This window comes from Protopterus annectens, chromosome 7.part0, assembly GCF_019279795.1.
Source record: "Protopterus annectens isolate FY-2018-M chromosome 7.part0, PAN1.0, whole genome shotgun sequence".
Lineage (NCBI taxonomy): Eukaryota > Metazoa > Chordata > Ceratodontiformes > Protopteridae > Protopterus > Protopterus annectens.
In genome coordinates, this window is record NC_056739.1 from 891,509,788 (window position 1) to 891,528,308 (window position 18,521).

Below are 18,521 nucleotides of genomic sequence, written 5' to 3' on the forward strand. Positions count from 1 at the left end.
TTTGTATAAACTCTGAAAAAACTTTTTAGTGCTGGTACTTGGTGTAACTTCCCAGAAGAAATTCAAAGTAAAAACCAGCTACTGATATTTCAGGAGTTAATTAGTAGACTACCTTAAATATTCTTATGTGTGTTATAATGTGCATGTAATGTTAGTTTTCTTAAAAATTTTCCAGTAGTCTGATACACTATTTATTTTATTTATTGACATTTGTTGACCAGGAAAGTTTGACTTTGCAAGAGCACTTTTTCAGTGGAGAACCAGGGAGAAAATCTCCAATTACATAAATATAATGAAACAATTTTTTTATATTACAAACAATTTAATATTTTATAAAACAGACAGAAATAATGTTAAACAGTGTAAAGTTGTAAGAACAGTGTTGTATACTAGGAGGGAATGTCACAACAGCCAAAGGAGTGAAGTAGAGAACTAAAGGGAGGTAATTGGTAAAGTGGATTTATACAGCCTGAGAGTGTACTGAGGTGAGTAATAGGTCATTCAGACAATGGTGGGGAGGAAGGGATTGAGGGTAGAAATGAAGCTGGGAAGAATGAGAGTTAAGAATAAAGTGTTAGCCTGGAGTACAGCAGGAACAGAGTCACAAGTTATGCAAAAAAGCTTTTAATGAAGGCTTGAAGGTTTGAGTATTTGGTGAGGACCTGACCATTACTTGGGGCTGACTAACCTTGAAGGTTTGAGTATTTGGTGAGGACCTGACCATTGCTGTGGGTCTGTATAACTGTAATAGCTGTCTGATAATACACAGTCAGTGTAGTAATGTTTAAAAACCTTAGACTTTGTGCTTTTCCTAACATAGTAAACACTGTTTATTCTGTTACCTGACATGTCGTGTACTTAGATATTATGTCTACATAGTCTATCTGCAAATGTGTAGGAAGTTCAAGGTAAACAAATAACATCTGAAGATATTCTACTTCTAAATGATTTACAAGTATCCCACTGCCGTTGTAAATACTTTTTGGCTAAACTATAAGTATGGTAACTGGCTGAAGCTTGTTAATGAAATTATAACAAACTAGTTGTTTTTCTGTCTTGTGGCGCCTAAGTCATGACTTAATACAGCATTTAGACCAGAAATGAATTTGCTTGACATGTTTACTTATCAACTGTATTTTTCAAACATTTTAATTGTTTCACTGTTACAGCAAGGGTTTAAAGTATGGTGTGGGGTTAGGGTTGGCATTACCTCAAGTCATGCTTTCTAACCCTAACCCTTACCCTGTCCAAATCCAAAACCTATAAACCATAGCTTTAAAAAAACGTCCTGTAACACTGCCACTATTCAGACAAATTGTAGGCTATTGTTATGGGGGGTGTAGTGTAAAGATGTAACACACATACGTGCGGACACACACACACACACACACACACACACACACACACACACACACACACACACACACACACACACACACACACACACAAAACAGTATGTTCAAATGTCAAACAAATATATATTGAAACCTAAACAGTAAACCCCACTCTATTTATTTTGTTTGCCCCCTTTCCCCGTAAATTCCGCCTTGCATATTAAGCTGTGCTTACTGCAGAATTCCAGGTGAATGTTACAGAAAAGGCCCTTGGCCAAGACTGCACTCTCAAACCATGCTTCTGATCCATTTATTGTAATTTGGATACCAAAAACATTATTTCTGGAGTCTGGAATGAAGTCAAAATTATAATGTTTTGACTCTCTGATGTAAATAGACGTAGATGATGTATAAATTGACAAACTGTAGTTATTTCTTTGAGACATTACAGTATGTCATGTGGTGTGAAGTTATGAGAATGGTTATTGGCTTTTTGTAGGGACTTACTTATAACCTCATAATGAAGACCATAGGAAAATAAAATTTTTCAGATGTGTGTGACAAATGCTAGCTAATGTTATTTCTTTCTTTTTAGATTTTTTTTTCTACTTGGCCTTCTCTGAATTCCTCTGTTGTGGAGGCTCCTTAAGAAAACTGAATGCATCTTCCTACTGCAGAAACCTCTAACAGAATGACAAGTGCAGACCAAAGCCTCACAGACAGGGGTCTGAATGTCACCCTTACTCTTCGACTGCTCATGCATGGAAAGGTAAGTTACAAAGAAAAAGGTATCATCATCACTGAACTTTAGCACCTTGTGGCTTTTTATGTGTAGTCGTGGAATATTCAGTTATAACTAAAATTAATAAATTACCTCATATGTGAAGAAATTTCATTCTGTAGTTGGATATGATGAATTACTTATATTGTGGGGCATATTTTAAAATTATGCAGTAGTTATTTTTAGATTTTAGCATGGTTGCTTTTACAATAATGATTTTATACTTATTTATTATCTTCAGGGCTCTGAACACGTTCTGTTATATGTTTCTAGTTTATATGATACATTTGCATACAGTGCTTTATCTGTTTAGCATTGTTGTTTTATTTTGTAAATAGTCTAGCTTTAAACTTTTAAATAAGTTTGATTGATTGATTGATTATGTACTACACATGATAACAATAAATGAGATTATTGCTTAAAGGCCTTACATAAATTGTTTCTAACATTCCTAGAAAAAGAAAGTTGAAATTATGCTTTATCACCTGAAAGCAGTCTTTCTTAAGAGAAGATGTTTAGGTTCAACCAGTTTGCTCAAAGTTAATCTCTGTTATACAATTAAGTTTTTTGGCAGTGTACTTCAACTTCTCAAGTACTGCATATCCCATTTGTACTATTAGGACAGCACAGTGGTGCAGTGGTAGCATTGTTGCCTCACAGCAAGAGGCTCTCCGGTTTCTTGGCTGGAGTGCCTTCTGTGTGGAGTCTGCATGTCCTTTTTGCGTTTGTGTGGGTTTTCTCCGGGTACTCCAGTTTCCTTCCACTTTACAAAGACATGCATCTGAAGTATTTTTCCCCAGGCCTTCACTGAAAATTGGCTTTGTTCCAAGTTGGACTTTCCCATTAAACAAATGTTAAATAAAAATAAAAGTATTATAAAAAAGAGAATCACGTACAGTATGTTGGACTGACATATACAATATATAAAGCAAAAATATTCCTTTGAGTTTGGTAGACAATATTCTCAGAAGAGTAGACCTCATTAAAATGTTAAAATACCTTGAGGATGCCTTAGCACAGAATACAAATTGATAGCTGTTCATGTGTAGAAGCCAACTAAAAAACATTGGTCACATGCCTTTGCATTAGCCAATTAAATGAGGACAAGAAAAGTATTGTCTTCATGATTCTGAAGTGGCTGGTTTAAGAATTAGTAGAGGTTGGTATAAGATGTGAGGATGTAAAACTAGACAAAATAGTTAAGGTTAAGGAAGTAAAAAAATTCAGTAAAGAGAGCAAAGTCATGAGCATAATAAGAACAGCTCAGGAAATAAATGTAGGCCATAAACATTTTAGGTTTACAAGTAAAAAAGTTAATAGTTGAAACTAGTCAAAGAAAAGTTTAATGGGCAAGGAAATGGGAGAAAGATGAAGGTTATCCGAAGTTCATGTTCATGTCATCTTCCTTGTTCTTAAGTTTCATAAGTTTGAAATATGCTGATTAGGTCACATGAACTTTGAAAATACAGCTTATTTTGTTAAATTGTGTTAGTATTCCTGCACTCTTCATTCTAAGAATTAAACCATTCCACAACTTCAGAATAGATTGAGTTTTAAGCATGTCTTTGATTGTTTTGTTAATTTCCATCCAATACAATGGACCCTGTACCTATTTTTGTAGTACTGTGTATCCAAGGAAATTACAAGTTAATTTCTTGAGTATTTAATAGAGCTTTAAAAGCCAAATAAATTTGTCTCTTGGGCATGTATATGAAATAATGTGCAATTTTAGTTGTTTTAGTTTATTAAAATAGTCCAAGTTCTTTACTCTTTTTTGTAACCATTTGTTGAATGCCTTCTGTTTGCACTAAATCATTCTGTGACAACATGCAGAAAACTAAATTATATTTGATTGTAGGTCTTACTGTCAATTTGGATAGCATGAACATAGCAGATTTACTTCTGGAGGTTATTGTTTTTGATTATTAATCCTCTTTTATTTATTGTCTTGGGCATTATTTCTGTTATATAAGATGTGAAGGCTGCCAGTCTAGCTATATAGAATTTTGTAAATAATTCTATGTCATTGTAAATATTAATATGATCCACAGGCTGGTTTCACAACAGTGAGAATCTGTGTTATGTGCTAAGCTTCAAAAATGTAACCACAATGCACCCTGCTGGAGGAAACCTGATAAGTAAAGAATTTACGACTGTGTGTGATCTCAAGCTAGGAGACAGGATGTCTGGGCTAGGAAATTCTTTCTATTGTCCTAAGACAGAGATAATTACTAGGTTTCACATGTAAAGAGTATTTTATTGATGTGACTTCCTGGCAGGTGCAAGATCACAAAGAAATGTTAAATTGTAAGTTCTATGAGCCTGGGAAACTTAAGCAGAGGTGACAAGAATGATGTAATCTGAAATGACTCAGCAGTAATGTGTATTATCAATTTAAGACTATCTCAGATAGAAAGAGATGGTATTTTGTATTTTGTTCTGAAGGTGACAACAACTCACCAGCACTTGCTTTGCTCTGTAAATAAAGTTATCTAGATCTTAGTATTTCTCTTACAGATAGATAAGAATATAGCGAGATTAGGCTAGCTGTTTTCTATAGTTATGTCAGACTTTCCTACAATGTTATTTTAAAGTATTTCCTGTGATTTCTGAACTGTGATGTCATTGTGTTGAGTTAATAAGTATTGTCTTGTTTTTTTATCATTTATTGTTAAATATATTTAAACCTTTTAACTGTAACTGTTTTGTGCAGAGGTAATTTAAGCTCTTAGGGTACTTGCATGTATTTGGTGATACTGTATAGGCTACTCCTAAATGGCCTTCAAGTCTCAGTCACACTTACCAATTGGATAACAGTAACATTGCACAGTAAAATTGGACACCCTTTGGTAAAGGCCTTTATAGTAGCTGATAAGGGTGGTTGGTGGCAGAAGGGGGCATAGCTAGTGAACTTGTGCCAGCCTTCCCCAGGAGTGTCTGTGTGTTTGTATATAAATCAAATCTCATAGTGTATGTGTGTCAGTTCCTTGGGCAGGGACATGAAGCACTGGTTGGACAGAGAGGGTGCTGGAGGTTTTGGCTTGACCACACGGCTGAGATCTGAACCCTATAGCTATGCCAGTGGGGAGTCTTATTGGGGATATGGAGAGAAAGGGAAAAAAACAGCCCCAGACTGACTGTGATCTCTGTGTGCTCTTAAGGGAAATTGTACTTTACTGTGTGTGTACTTGTTATCCTCCCAATGTGGATGCCCCTCACTGGTGCTTGTGATGAGGAGTGAGGCTCCTTGATTACTGGGCCAGTACATGAGCATCACATAAGATTTAAAAACAGAACTCCTTGGCAATAAAAGTTCCCAAATCCTTCCTTTCTTCAGATATTTGAAGGGACTCACATCCTAATCTAATTTGTAAATCTAAATTCATACCAAATGAGAAAACGTTACCCTTTTTAGTACTGAATTTCAGACCAATGACCATATTTTAATCTGATTCAAATAGCTGTTTAACAAAATCACATCTTCAGATGACTTTCTTATAGCACCAGTTTTACAGTGGTCAACAAACTTGTAATCCCAAAAATTGTCAGATGTCAGGAAATCAGAAAAAACAAGATTAAATAATATTGGTCCCAAAACAGAGCCCTAAAGAGCCCCAGATTTAATACTCAGCCAAGATGACTGAGTGCTTTGCACTGTAGGTACTTACTTCCTTGATAGTAATCAAGATCATATCCGTCTAGTAATAAGTTACCGTTTAGCTTGGATAGCTTCCTATTATCTTGTCATGGATTGCAATGTTGAACACTTGAGTTACAGTATTGCTTTCATATGCAAGAATCCTTACCAGCACTTGTCAATATTGGGCCCATATGTATGCCTCTATTTAGGTGTTTCAGTAAACAGCATTCAAAACATTTTCTTGTTATAAAAGTACAATTAATGATTTAGTCCAGTTATTGGGGACAACTCGTAAAGGAAGAAGGGTCACATTACTTAAAAACAAAACATACACACACACACACACACACACACACACACACACACACACACACACACACACACACACACACACACACACACACACACACACACACATAGATGTGTGTGTGTGTGTGTGTGTGTGTGTGTGTGTGTGTGTGTGTGTGTGTGTGTGTGTGTGTGTGTATATATATATATATATATATATATATATATAGGTCTATTTCTGAATCATGAAATACTGAAATGTCGAATTTCAGTATTTCAAGACCAGCATGCTTAATGGACACAAACACGAAAATACACAATACTGAAAACTCAAAATAACGAAAAAATAAAACAACACTAAACATTCAACCCTCCCCCAAAATAAACAGAAACATAAGAATAAAACTCTAGAAAAATAACACTAACAAACATACTTGTGTATACCAACTCCGAGGTTGCACTAGCACGAAGAAAAAACAAACAAACCTATGTTTATATGCCCTACACTCCCATTACACACTATCATACTTATACTAATAACCATACACAAACTACACACATACAAAAATCACTGTCAGCACTAGCACACACACACTGTAACCTACCTACCCCAAACCACTCCTAAAACTCCCTAAAAAATGTAAAATGAAAAATTCCTAACAAAAACCATTAAAAAGTAAACACCTACCTGAATCTCCACCAATGCAAACACATTGTCCGCCACATACAAATCCCAGACCAAACTGCACTTTTAAGAGATAGTAAACCATAACGTACACATCACAACACAACTACTGTGGTTTCGGGAAACTCAGATTTATTAAAGTGCAATTTTGAGTAACTGCATCTTCGACATTCTGATCTCAAAATACAGAAATTTGATGTTTCAGTATTTTGAGTTTCAGAAGTGGACATATATATATATATATATATATATATATATATGTGTATATAGCAATGGTTTTCAGTCAATTTGTTTTTTGGAATAGTTGGATAAAACTATAGGAAGACAGATGCAGTCTTGCTCTATGTATGTGTTTACAAAACAAATGAGAAACTACAAGTATTTGCAGAGTTAGCTTGTCCTCACTGGTTAAAGTATTAATCAGTACTTAAGACTAGGAATCTGTTGTACCATTGTATATGAGACAAAAGGTATTCAGTGGAGAGGTTATGAGTTAGACTACTGCTGAATTTAAGACAGCAAGTGATACATTTCCATGGTCTGTGAAGAACAACACCTGGATTAATGGCCTTTTTAATTAGAACTGCTGAAGGAAGGGGATCTCAGATCTGTAAGATAGAGAGCCATTTGAGAGTCAGTGGCCACCAAAATTGTGGTTCACTATCAGTTTAACTGTAGGATCGAGACAAATCAAAAGTGGGTGGGTGGACTCAGAACATCAGCCAGACAGATTAAAAATATGACAGGGACTCAGAAACATTTTAGAAACAAGACTGTAATAGACATAATGTGGGTGTAGAAGAATAGTTGTGGTACAGTAAAACTACCGTCAGAGAAACAAAAAGGCAAAACAGTTTCTCAAATGTGGGTGAATCAAAAGTTGGGTATAAATCTACAATATTAAAGAATATTAAAGAAAGACAAAAAGAGGAAAACAGAACAATATCAAATAACGCAGAAGGAAAAAGAAAAAATATCAAATAATGCAGAAGGAATTAGAAAAAGATAGTTAAGACAAGAAGGGAGACAAAACCTTTGTAAAGATGCAGATGGTTAAGTCAAAAAGTGATACAAAACAAAGAAGAAGAAAGAAGACAGCAGCACTAATAAATATAATGGACTGAGGGAACAGAAGCAAGATGGTGAGAAATCAGAGACAGAAAATTAATATTTCTGTTCATTACTCACAAAGGCCCTAAATGAAGATTCAAGACATCCGTCCAGTAGAAGAGTCCATAATAAGATTTGCAGATCAGATAAGATTAAGACAGATTTGCACAGAGCAATGGAATGTCATGAAATTCATCATAGAAATTATTAGGAAAACTGAGGGAAATCTGGTAGCAGAATTAATTTGTTTTTAATAAATAATGGGGGGGGGGGTATAGCTCCTGAAAAACTGAACAAGGAAATTCAGGCCCTTTAATAAAGATAGCAAGTCATAGGTTGTAAGCTCTCAAGCCATCGGTTTGTTCTGAGTTGTACAGAAAAAAATGAGATGTCAAAACTGATGGAAACATTTTTAGAATATGTGTGTGCCAATGCAATTTATGACCCAAGGACAGCATGTATTCACAACATGACAACCATGCCAGAAAACTCTATAACATTTTGTGACTTTGTAAGCTGGGTGTTAGACTGAAAGGAACCTGAGGACATTTTATACTTGAGTTTATTTTAATAAGCTATGTTCCAGCAAGAACAATTTGTAGAGGAACAGTAGTACAAATAGTGTAGATATGGAGCTGCAAAATTCCATGGGTTGGACATTTTTTAACAATGAGAAATTACAGATAAGAGCTGTTCAGCAACATATAAATATGTTTCTTTTAAAAATATATCCATTTTGGGTGTAATGGAATACTTAAATAAGCAGGTCTGATTTGAGGAATCTGATGTGTAAGTAATATTTAAGTGGTAAGTAACAAATCTTCTTGGTTGTGTCTTGGTTTGTAAGATATAATTATGATAGTTGGTAAACATATAGCAGTAATTTGTTAAAGCTAGGTGTTTTACATGGTGTGCAAACAGGGGCAAAACTTGCAAGTGAGGAAGGGATTCCTCAGGTTAACTTTGAAGGCATTTAGATTTGCAGTTTCTCTTATGTACAGTGAAAGATTGTTCCAGCATTCAGTAATAGTTAAATACAGGACAGCACTATATTTGTTGTTTATTTAATGTGTTGGGAGGGGGATCTTCTTCAGGGAATTGAGAGGTATAGGTTGAGAGCACCAGTTAATTACAGATTTCAATGCAGGATATTTAACTGGTAGTGGGTGTTAGTTGTAGTTTAAGAAGTTATGAAATCCCATCCAGTTTAGTTGTGAGATTGTAAGAAATTATGAGGTTTCTTGAGTAGGCTGCTTGCAAATTCTGCAGTTTTATTATAACACTGTTCCAATTTCAGCAAAAGATCTGACAATATTGATGAGTTTAGGTGAAGCATAAGAGAAAATAGAAAATGTGTTCTAGTTGTTTTTCTAGAATGAAGGGTGAGGTAGAGGGTACTTTATAAATGATAATCTAGTTTTACATTTGTCTTTTTTATCATTTTTGAATATGTATGTCAAATTGTATTGCATCATATATGATGATACCTAGTAATTTTGTGTTGGGGATTATGTCCAGGGTGGTGTTTTGTCCACATGATATTCTGAAGAAGTTATTTTGTTTATAGTTAAGACCTGGGTGTGAAAAATAGGACTTTTGTTTAGTTCAGGTTCAGGAGTAGATTATAGTAAGTAGTTAGTGATGAATGCTTCCGCAGAGGACTAGGATTCCTGTGTGACAGTCTGTAAGGTGGCCATATCTGTTGAAGAACAAATTAGAGTTGCCAGCAGAGTGCCATAACTGGTGGCCTTATAGAGTTTGTTTGAGGAAATGATAGGAAGATATCCTAGATTTGAAACCCGAGGAACTCCAATTGGAATGCCCTAGAAAAAGGAGAGGAATAACTGCCATTTTACACACTGTATTCTGTCTGAGTGATAATCTTTGAACCAGGCCAATGTATGGGCTGAGAGAGACCAAGGTCATCTAATACGTGTAATGATTTGAAATGGAAACAGTATCAAATGCTTCTGAAAGGTCTCAGAAAACAGAAGAGACCAGCATACCTTTGTTTCTAAGTTGTCTGATTGAGTTATTGGGAAACAAGGACTATAGATGTACTACGAGAAAGATGTAAGCCATGCTGGGTGGGAGACAGTATGTTTCTTTTAAGAAGGTATTTTAAAAGTTGTAAATGAAAACATCGTTCTTAGAGTCTGGATGGTGGAGAAAGTATAGCTGTTGGACAATAACTGGCGAGCTCAACTACTTTCTGACTTTGTGTAGTGGAAGAATGATTGTTTTTCATAGTGCAGAAACATAAGCTTCTGAGGCAGAGCTAATGATGAGCACAGATACAGGATAGGCTGTATCTTCTGCTGGTAGTTTTAGGTACTCAGTAGGCCGATGGTCATTGGCTAAGGTTGTAGGTTTCAGTTTGGAAAGAAGTTTTTTGATTATTTTGGTAGAAACAGGTCTAATAAAAATATCTGTGGGAAGTAGTTGTGAACTGGTGGAGATTAATTCGGATATCAGGTTTATTTGGTAGAAGTGGTGTTGCTATATTTATGAAATGAGAGTTAAATTTATGTGCAGTGTTAAGGTCCGAGTCATTTCTGAATGAATTTGGTTGGGTTGTTTTCCAGGTTTAGTAACTTATTTATGGTTGTCCGGTAAGTTTTGGAATTTGAGAGGTGGTTGTGTTGGAGTTGTGAAAAATAAGTCCTTTTATCAGTTTGTGTATGTTTCTTGGTGTGGTTTCTTAACTTTCAATATGTTTGATAAGTGGTTTGGGTCTTGAAATTGCATCAGCATTTCCTGGCTTTACATCATTTTCTCATGAGATTTTTGGTATTACTTGTGAGCCATGGAGCTAATTTTGTTTTGATACACTTGCATCTCAATGGGGTATGTGTTTTGAGTGTCTCAAGAGAGAAAGAATTAAACAGTTCTGCCGCCTGATCTGGTGGTAAGTTTTTTTTTAGCCATGTTCATTTAGTAAGTTTAAGGAGGCAATGAAAGAGAATTGATTAAACATGTTTAGATTCTTAACCAAGTTATAAGTAATATTTTTGGTATTTTTTAATGCTATATAACAAAGCTAGGTTTGTGATCTGTTAAGAAGTCAGGAAGGATGCCATTAACAGAGATTGTAATGGAGAATTGGTCAATATCCAGTTAAGGATTGTATCTTCGTTAGTACATTTTTTGAATCTAGTGAGTGAGTTTGTCAACTGAAGCTGAACATATTGATATACTTTATTGTTTGATTCAAGTTCTCTAAGTCATGGTTAATGTCACCCATTATAATAGTTTTGTACATGATGTGTTAGTGGCCAAATACAGCATATCTCCTCTGATAAATGAGATATATTTGGTGGGATTTATGGGTTTAGTGGAAACTTTGGGGTTTTAGATTTATCAAGATGACTAATATTTCTGCTTTATCAAATCTATGCATTGTATTAAGATGGATAGGTAGTTCTAATATGTTAGAAAATAAAGTAGTTGTGCCACCTTCTGTCCTGTTCATGCTGTTAGTATAGCCGGAGGTAGTATTTGGTTCATCTTTGGTAGTGAGTTTATGGATGGAAATCCATGCACAGAGTTCAAGTTTTTATTAGAGAGACTACAGATGTTTATATTGATGGGTTTATGTCCTGGGGGATTCCTAGCAAGGTTATGGGTTGGACTGGAGGAACTTGCTACAGTGTGACCAGGTTTTTGGTGAATATTCCCACAAAGTATTAGTATTATAGTTGTGTTAGTGACATTTGGAAGGGACAAAGGAAAAAAGCAGCATTTTTGAATTTCTTTAGGACTAAGTTTTTTTTGAGGTGGTAAGGTTTCGGGTAGTAACAGTAAGTGTCTAAAAAGTAAATGTACATAACAAGACTCTAAGAAAATGTTACTGCTTCTGTCTATCTCTCACTGGTCATGAGTAAGAGTGAGAAACAAGATCTGCAAGAACATATTAGAAATGGGTAGCAGAGGAGAACAGTGGTGATTTTTGGGAAAGGTGCAAGGTACATGAGAGTTTAGTTATAGGAGCTTTAGCGATTGCATGAACAGAGATAAATTGAATGTAAAAGTGAAGATGTGAGCAGCAGGAGAAAGGCTGAACTAATTCGATTGTGGTAAGTCTGAGAGAACAATTGGGGATAGGTAACGTTATGCTATGAGGGACATATGATGAAAAAGGTATGTATGTCACGAGAAGAGTGGTGGTCACCGTTGCTGTCTTGTTCTGGGATTGTTAAAGTCTATAACCTCACTTTATCTCACAAAGAACGTCAACACTCTAAACAGCAGTTCATCTGAATATTATTGAATTAAACAAAATCAAAATAAAGGCACTGGAATGAAAACAGCTGTATTGCCCCTTGGATCTCTAGCAATAACTTTAGAGAGCATAACATAATGTGATCCAAATTTCACCATAGATTATGTGCCCAAAACAAAGCAGAATTCCTTAAGATGCCGTAACTTTCAGAGATATTCAGCTTGTGGAAGGGGTTTTTGACTAAACCTGGTTGGACAATCCTGGTAAACAGACAGTTAAAAAACCCTTATGAGCTTAAATTTCAAACAACTAGAGTATTGCTGAATTCAGTGTCCCATAGTAGAAACCTTTGTTATGCTAGGGTTTGCATTTCATTTGTGAATCATTAGTACACATTTTAAAGGAACAACATGTTTCCATGCATTATAATAAATTTGATCTGTCTTATCTGCGACGTCTTTTATGTCAATTAACAAAGCTCATTTTAAGTACAGATGTCTTTTTCTTAAAAGGACTAATAATTCCTTCCTCCATCTAATTACCTACTTCAGTCTCACAGCACATTTTATTAATCGCATAAAAATGCATATTATGTCTCATCTTCCTAATATGGGAAAATCGGTTTTCTGCTTGGAAACCACCTGAGGCCAGATCTACTAAAGACTAAGTAGCAAGAAGTAGGTCTCTCTTGTACACATGTTCAGTCACATATGCTTTCTCTCTTACACACACACACACACACACACACACACACACACACACACACACACACACACACACACACACACACACACAAATATTTTATAAAGAAAGGGGTGAAGGAAGTAGAAAATGGTGTCCACACATATGGAGTAGCCCAACTAATATTCCTGCAAGAAAATATAATCTTCTTAGCATAGCTACAAAATGCTGACCTCTCACAAATACTTTACTTGATTTGCAAGAATATCCTGCTGAGTAGACAGCATGTCTTGAGTTTGGAACTTAACTGTTCATGGCAGTGTTTACTGTCTAATGTATTGATTATCCCTGTATGTCTAGATGATTTTATTTTTGTCTGCCAAAATGGATTTGATTAAAAACATTTATGTTATAGACTTTTAATCAAAACTTTTGAGTTGACAGTTTTTTTCTAACTGGCACTTACTATATTTTTGTCAGATTGAAGTTAATGGTATGTCATAAGGGAGTATAGGACACAGACCACAAAATTGTTTCTGTTAAAAATTTCTGATTAAATACTGTAGTAACATTGATTAGGAAACTCCTTCCACATTCAGCTGAAGTTTACTAGAATGAATGTAAACAGTTATATTACTATAGAAATATGTTTCCTGTTATTCTGCTGTGATAGGCGGCATTCTGTGGGGTCTGTTCTCATCCCCCCATTGAGTCTGTTTAATACCGAACACCGCCAGTGTTCTGATAATGTCTCTTTTCAGTGCAGTACTGCTGATACCATCATTGAAGTCGTCATCATCATCATCATCATCATCATCATCATCAGGTACTCTTTGGATAGTATCACGCTAGTATCAAACTTCAGCCCGATTTCTCCCAAGTAACCGATGCTTTCATCTGGAATCAATTTTTTCTGAAGTCAAAGTAAACAATATATCCTGCTTCTACAACTATATCTTCTGTCTGTGTTCCTGTGTACACAGTGGCTATAAAAAGTGTACACACCCCTGTTAAAATGCCAGGTTTTTGTGATATAAATAAATGAGACCACAATAAATCATTTTAAAACTTTTTCCACCTTTAATGTGACCTATAACCTGTACAATTCAATTGAAAAACAAATCTGTTAGGAGAAAAAAATATAAAAAATAAAAAACGTACAATAAACTGGTTGCATAAGTGTGCACACCCTTAAACTAATACTTTGTATATTTGTGTTTTCTCCTGTCTCTCCTGTATGTGCTGGAATATAATTGCTCAGTAACTTCCACATCCTGCTGTGAACATCAGTATTGCATCCACGTGAGCCTCATCTAATCTTTTTTCTCCCTTTTACCCATTTACTGCTTCTTCTCAAATCTTATGATGAGCTCTCCCTTTATAGTAAATTGTGCCAGAGTTCTCCTCATTCTCACGTTTTCCCTTTCTCTTTTTTCAATTCCATTGTCTCAAAAACATTCCTTTTTTAACAGTTTTTCTCTATAATTTATATGGATGCCTTAGTTAATGTAAAACAATGCAATTTTGTTGCTTAATTTCACATCATATAGTTATATACTCTCTTTACTTTTGCACCACACTTTTGCACCATTCCTCAACTCTCATCAAAATGAGAAGAGTCTTCATCTGGGCCTACATGCTCAACAAAAATTCAGCCTTTTGTAGGAAGTGTTTATATAAACTCACTTCCATGTACTTATAAGGAGGAATTTTTACAGTCAAACAGTGAATGCTGTGTTTAGTCATTTTGTTTGTCATTGTAAGGAGGAATTTTTACAGTCATGGAATGAATGCTGTGTTTAGTAATTTTGTTTATTTTATTTTATTTTAATTTGTTAACCAGGGTAGAGCCCTGATCCCATTGGAACTAGGTCAGTCTCAGCCTGGGGTAAACACAAAGGATACATGATATTATATAAAGAATGACAAAATGCAATGTACAAAATGAATATCAGAGTTGGCTTGAGGATATAAAGACGATAGATAAATGAAATTATATACACAGGGACCGACAAAACACAATATATACATGCATTATACACAGAGTGGACATCAGAGTTGGCATGCTGAAAGAATTAGCATGAAAAGCAGAGGTAGGACAAAGTATGTAAAGGGAAGAAGGGCGTGAAGAGGTTAAATTATATGACCAAAGAAAGATAGAGAGAAGCACTTATGTTTTCCTAGAGTATTGTAATGTGCTTCTATTTCTGATAAGTATGACGTGATATAATATAACTCATGTGTATATATGTGAAATTCATTTGTGATGGAATTAATTTAGTGTTATGGTAATCCTGCTGTCTCTCAGACAAACACATACAAGTAATCCTCACACTAGTATCACAGGATGTCATGCCTGTGTAGAGAGCACTTGTAGACGGTATAGATGTTTCTGTACAGCTAGGATTTCTAATTGCTCTAATCTGAAAAGTACATATATTGGTTGCATATCAACACCAAGAAAGCAATTGTAACTATATTACTGTTAATTTTGCTAGTTTTCTGGTCTTTGTTATACACTGTGTTTGTTTGTTTTTACAAGGTACGATAGCTATTACTATGTGATGAGGTCTGTTGTGCAACTTAATGTCGAGGTCAGTCTTCAGACATCTACATGAGCTTTATTGGTCTACAGCAGAAAGTCATAACATTTAAGGCAGATGCCCAACTTTTTGGCTTGGAGCCACATATCCATTGTCCAACATATAACTGCTTTAACAAAAAAACAGTTTGGCAGTCAACCATGTAAAAAACAAAACAGAACTAAGAAACACAAAAGAAGAAAAATACTGGCTTATTTACTAAGAGTTTTCATCCTTAAAAACATAGACTTCATCAGTGTTACATAGACAATGAAATAAAAATACATCATTCAAATAACACATAAATAATTAAATAATTCAATATTTATTTAATTATTATTACAACTTCTTAGATTTTGTATCTTTAAGAAAACACTTAATATTAATGGCTTCATTTAAACCTGGAAATTTATCAGCTTCCAACTTCACTTGCCATAAACTTTCTCTTTGTTCAGTAACATTTTTATAATCACCTCCCCTACTACTTTTATTAACAATTTCTAATCAATGAAATATAAATTTTTATGTTCTGGAAACATGGCTAAATGTTTATATAAAGCATTATCAATGTTAGCATTCTTAGTATCATAGTTATGTTCCAGAATACATTTACAGCATTTTCTAGACATAATTACTACATAATCAGTAGCAAATCCTTGACAAGTAGCAACATGAACAAGCCCTTCTGTAGAACAAGTGTATCTCTTATTAGCATAAATAGTAAGCTCTAAATGTTGAAATGTAATAAATTTAGAATTATGCATAAAATGACATGCCTTACAAGCCCACAAGCAAAGGTACCAAACTCTTTTTTACTGATCATATTATCTTTACCAGCAGTAAAAAATGTTCCCCTATCCAAAATATTCTTTAGAGTTTCATTTTTCGTAAATACTACCTTAGGTTTCTCTCCAACCACTTTAAACAGCTCTGGATTACCCTTAATAATATTCCAATTATTAACCAAAATGGACTTCAGGAAAAAAAATTTCTAATAATATATCAAACACAAGAAGTGAAAGATGGTGACAAATCATCTGATTTATTGAAAGAATTAAAAAAAAAATAGTACTAGAAAAGGTGAATACTCACTATCTCTTTTTCCTAAAACTTCCTGAATATGAGTCCAAAATTTGATCCTTATAGCTTTTTTCTAAAATGTATTTTTAATGGTATAAAATTCAGCAAGCAATAAATTATCATCAGTAGTAAGTGTAGAAGCTATAATAAATTGATTTTTTCGAATATTATTTTTAATGTGAAATACGTGGTTACTATCATATGGCAAATAATTGTTAGCAACTGCATCACAGAGCTATGCAGTGAATTTGTTTGAATATTAATTCCAACACATATATCTAAAAAAACGAACTGTCAAACTTCTTCCACATTTGATATATTTTAAAAAGGTGGTGGTAGAATTCATTTCTTCAAAAAAAAAAAAAAATTGCAAAAGTCAATAAAACCATTAACTACAAAAAAAAAATCATGTACTAACCTAAATATATTTGTAATGTTCTATTTGAGTAAGTAATCCGCATGTACCATACTAAAGCAAGGTTAGCAAAAGAGGGGGCAACAGCCACCCCACAGCAACACTTTGCAATTGTTAATAATAAACATTACTAAAAATAAAAAATATATATTTAGAATGACATCCATAATTAAAGAAACTGTATTAATTTTAATATTATTCCAATCAGTATAGTGAGTTAAAAGTAACTTAAAAAATCAAGTCCTTGAAGATGTAAATAAGGACTGTATATCAGCTGTAAAAAGAGTATAATGTCCATCATCAATAAAAAAATGTAACTTGCATAAAAAATGTCCTGAATCCTTTATACAGGAATGTAAATTCTGTACTAATGGATTAATCAGAGAGTCTATATAAAATGAACAATATCTCGCTTACTGACCCAGCAGCTGATACTATGGGTTTAAAGGGGAGGAGGGTTACCACATTTTTATGAATCTTAGATATACAAATAAAACCACTATCGTAGGTTCCCTAACCACCAAAATTTCATACATTTTCAAGTCAATATTACCTTGTTCAAGTAGTTCAAGTAATGTATTATGAACATACTGAAACTGCTTATGTATGTAAAACAGAGTCACTGTTTTGTATAAAACTTCATTGGCTAACATTTTTTCAATACCTGAAATATAATTTTTAGTATACATCATAACCATACATCCTCCTTTATCAGCCTTCATGAAGTGCAAATCAAACCTATCAATAAGTTCATGTACAGTAAACTCTCAGTTAACCAGAACTCAATCAACCAGCACTCCCAAGCAACCAGCAAAAAAGTCGAAGAAATACAGTACAATTTTCATGTGTTGCACTTTAGAGTTTTAGAGTTTTAAAAAGGAAGTTAGGAATAAATTCCCCCTCTCCCCAACCTGAGAACAAGTCAAACCAAAGAAATAGTATAAGGTACAGTATTACAAATAGTATAGGGTACAGTATTAGTCAGGGCTATTTTTAATAGTGACTCTGAAGCAACCGGAAACTACAGTTATCCAACATCTACCAATCCCCATGAGTGCTGGTTACCTGAGAGTTTACTGTAACACCTTATTTTCTTCAGTATCACTATTGAAAAACATTTTTACAGGAGGTTGTCTTAAACCTGTAGTAATTTGTTCTTCACAAATATTTATAAAAACTGACAAGTTAGGTATAAGAGGGGGATTGTAAGTAGGTGGTTTAAACAATATATTATTATTTAATTTAACATTAGCCAACAAAAAATAAATATTCAATTTTCAAATATACAACTTAAAGTCTCTCAAATCACAAGCCAAATTGCCTCTCCTGGCAGGAATAAAATTAAAACCTTGAGACACAGTACTAAGTTGTGGTTCTGTAAACTTTCTATTGGTCAAATTCAAAATATAACTGTTCAAAAAAGTGAATAAGCCAGTATTTTTCTTCTTTCATGTTTCTTAGTTCTGTATCTACCGTGTTACAAATTTTGAGAACTGAAAGTGTGATCCCTTGAATATAAAGACTGAAACTGCAAGTCCAACCAAAACACATACTGAATCTAAAATAACAGTATATTTTCCATAATGCAGTCACACTGTTTCACAGTTGATATGTACAAGTAGCACAGGAGAAGTGTGTGTGGGGGGGGGGGGGCACAGTCCCTGATGTCAGGAGCTATAATGAAAAAAAAAACACATTTCAAA

At 34.3% G+C, this 18,521-nt stretch overlaps 1 protein-coding gene across 3 annotated transcripts in view; it reads left to right on the forward strand.

Moving 5' to 3' along the window:
* PCBP4 (poly(rC) binding protein 4) overlaps window positions 1–18,521 on the forward strand; it is a 1,043,920-nt gene that overhangs the window by 328,940 nt on the left and 696,459 nt on the right. For all 3 annotated transcript variants that reach the window (XM_044077471.1, XM_044077469.1, XM_044077470.1), the window contains one exon: window positions 1,930–2,103. In XM_044077471.1, coding sequence (XP_043933406.1) covers window positions 1,993–2,103 — 111 coding nt within the window. In that variant the 5' untranslated portion in view covers window positions 1,930–1,992. The remainder of the gene's footprint in view (window positions 1–1,929; window positions 2,104–18,521) is intronic.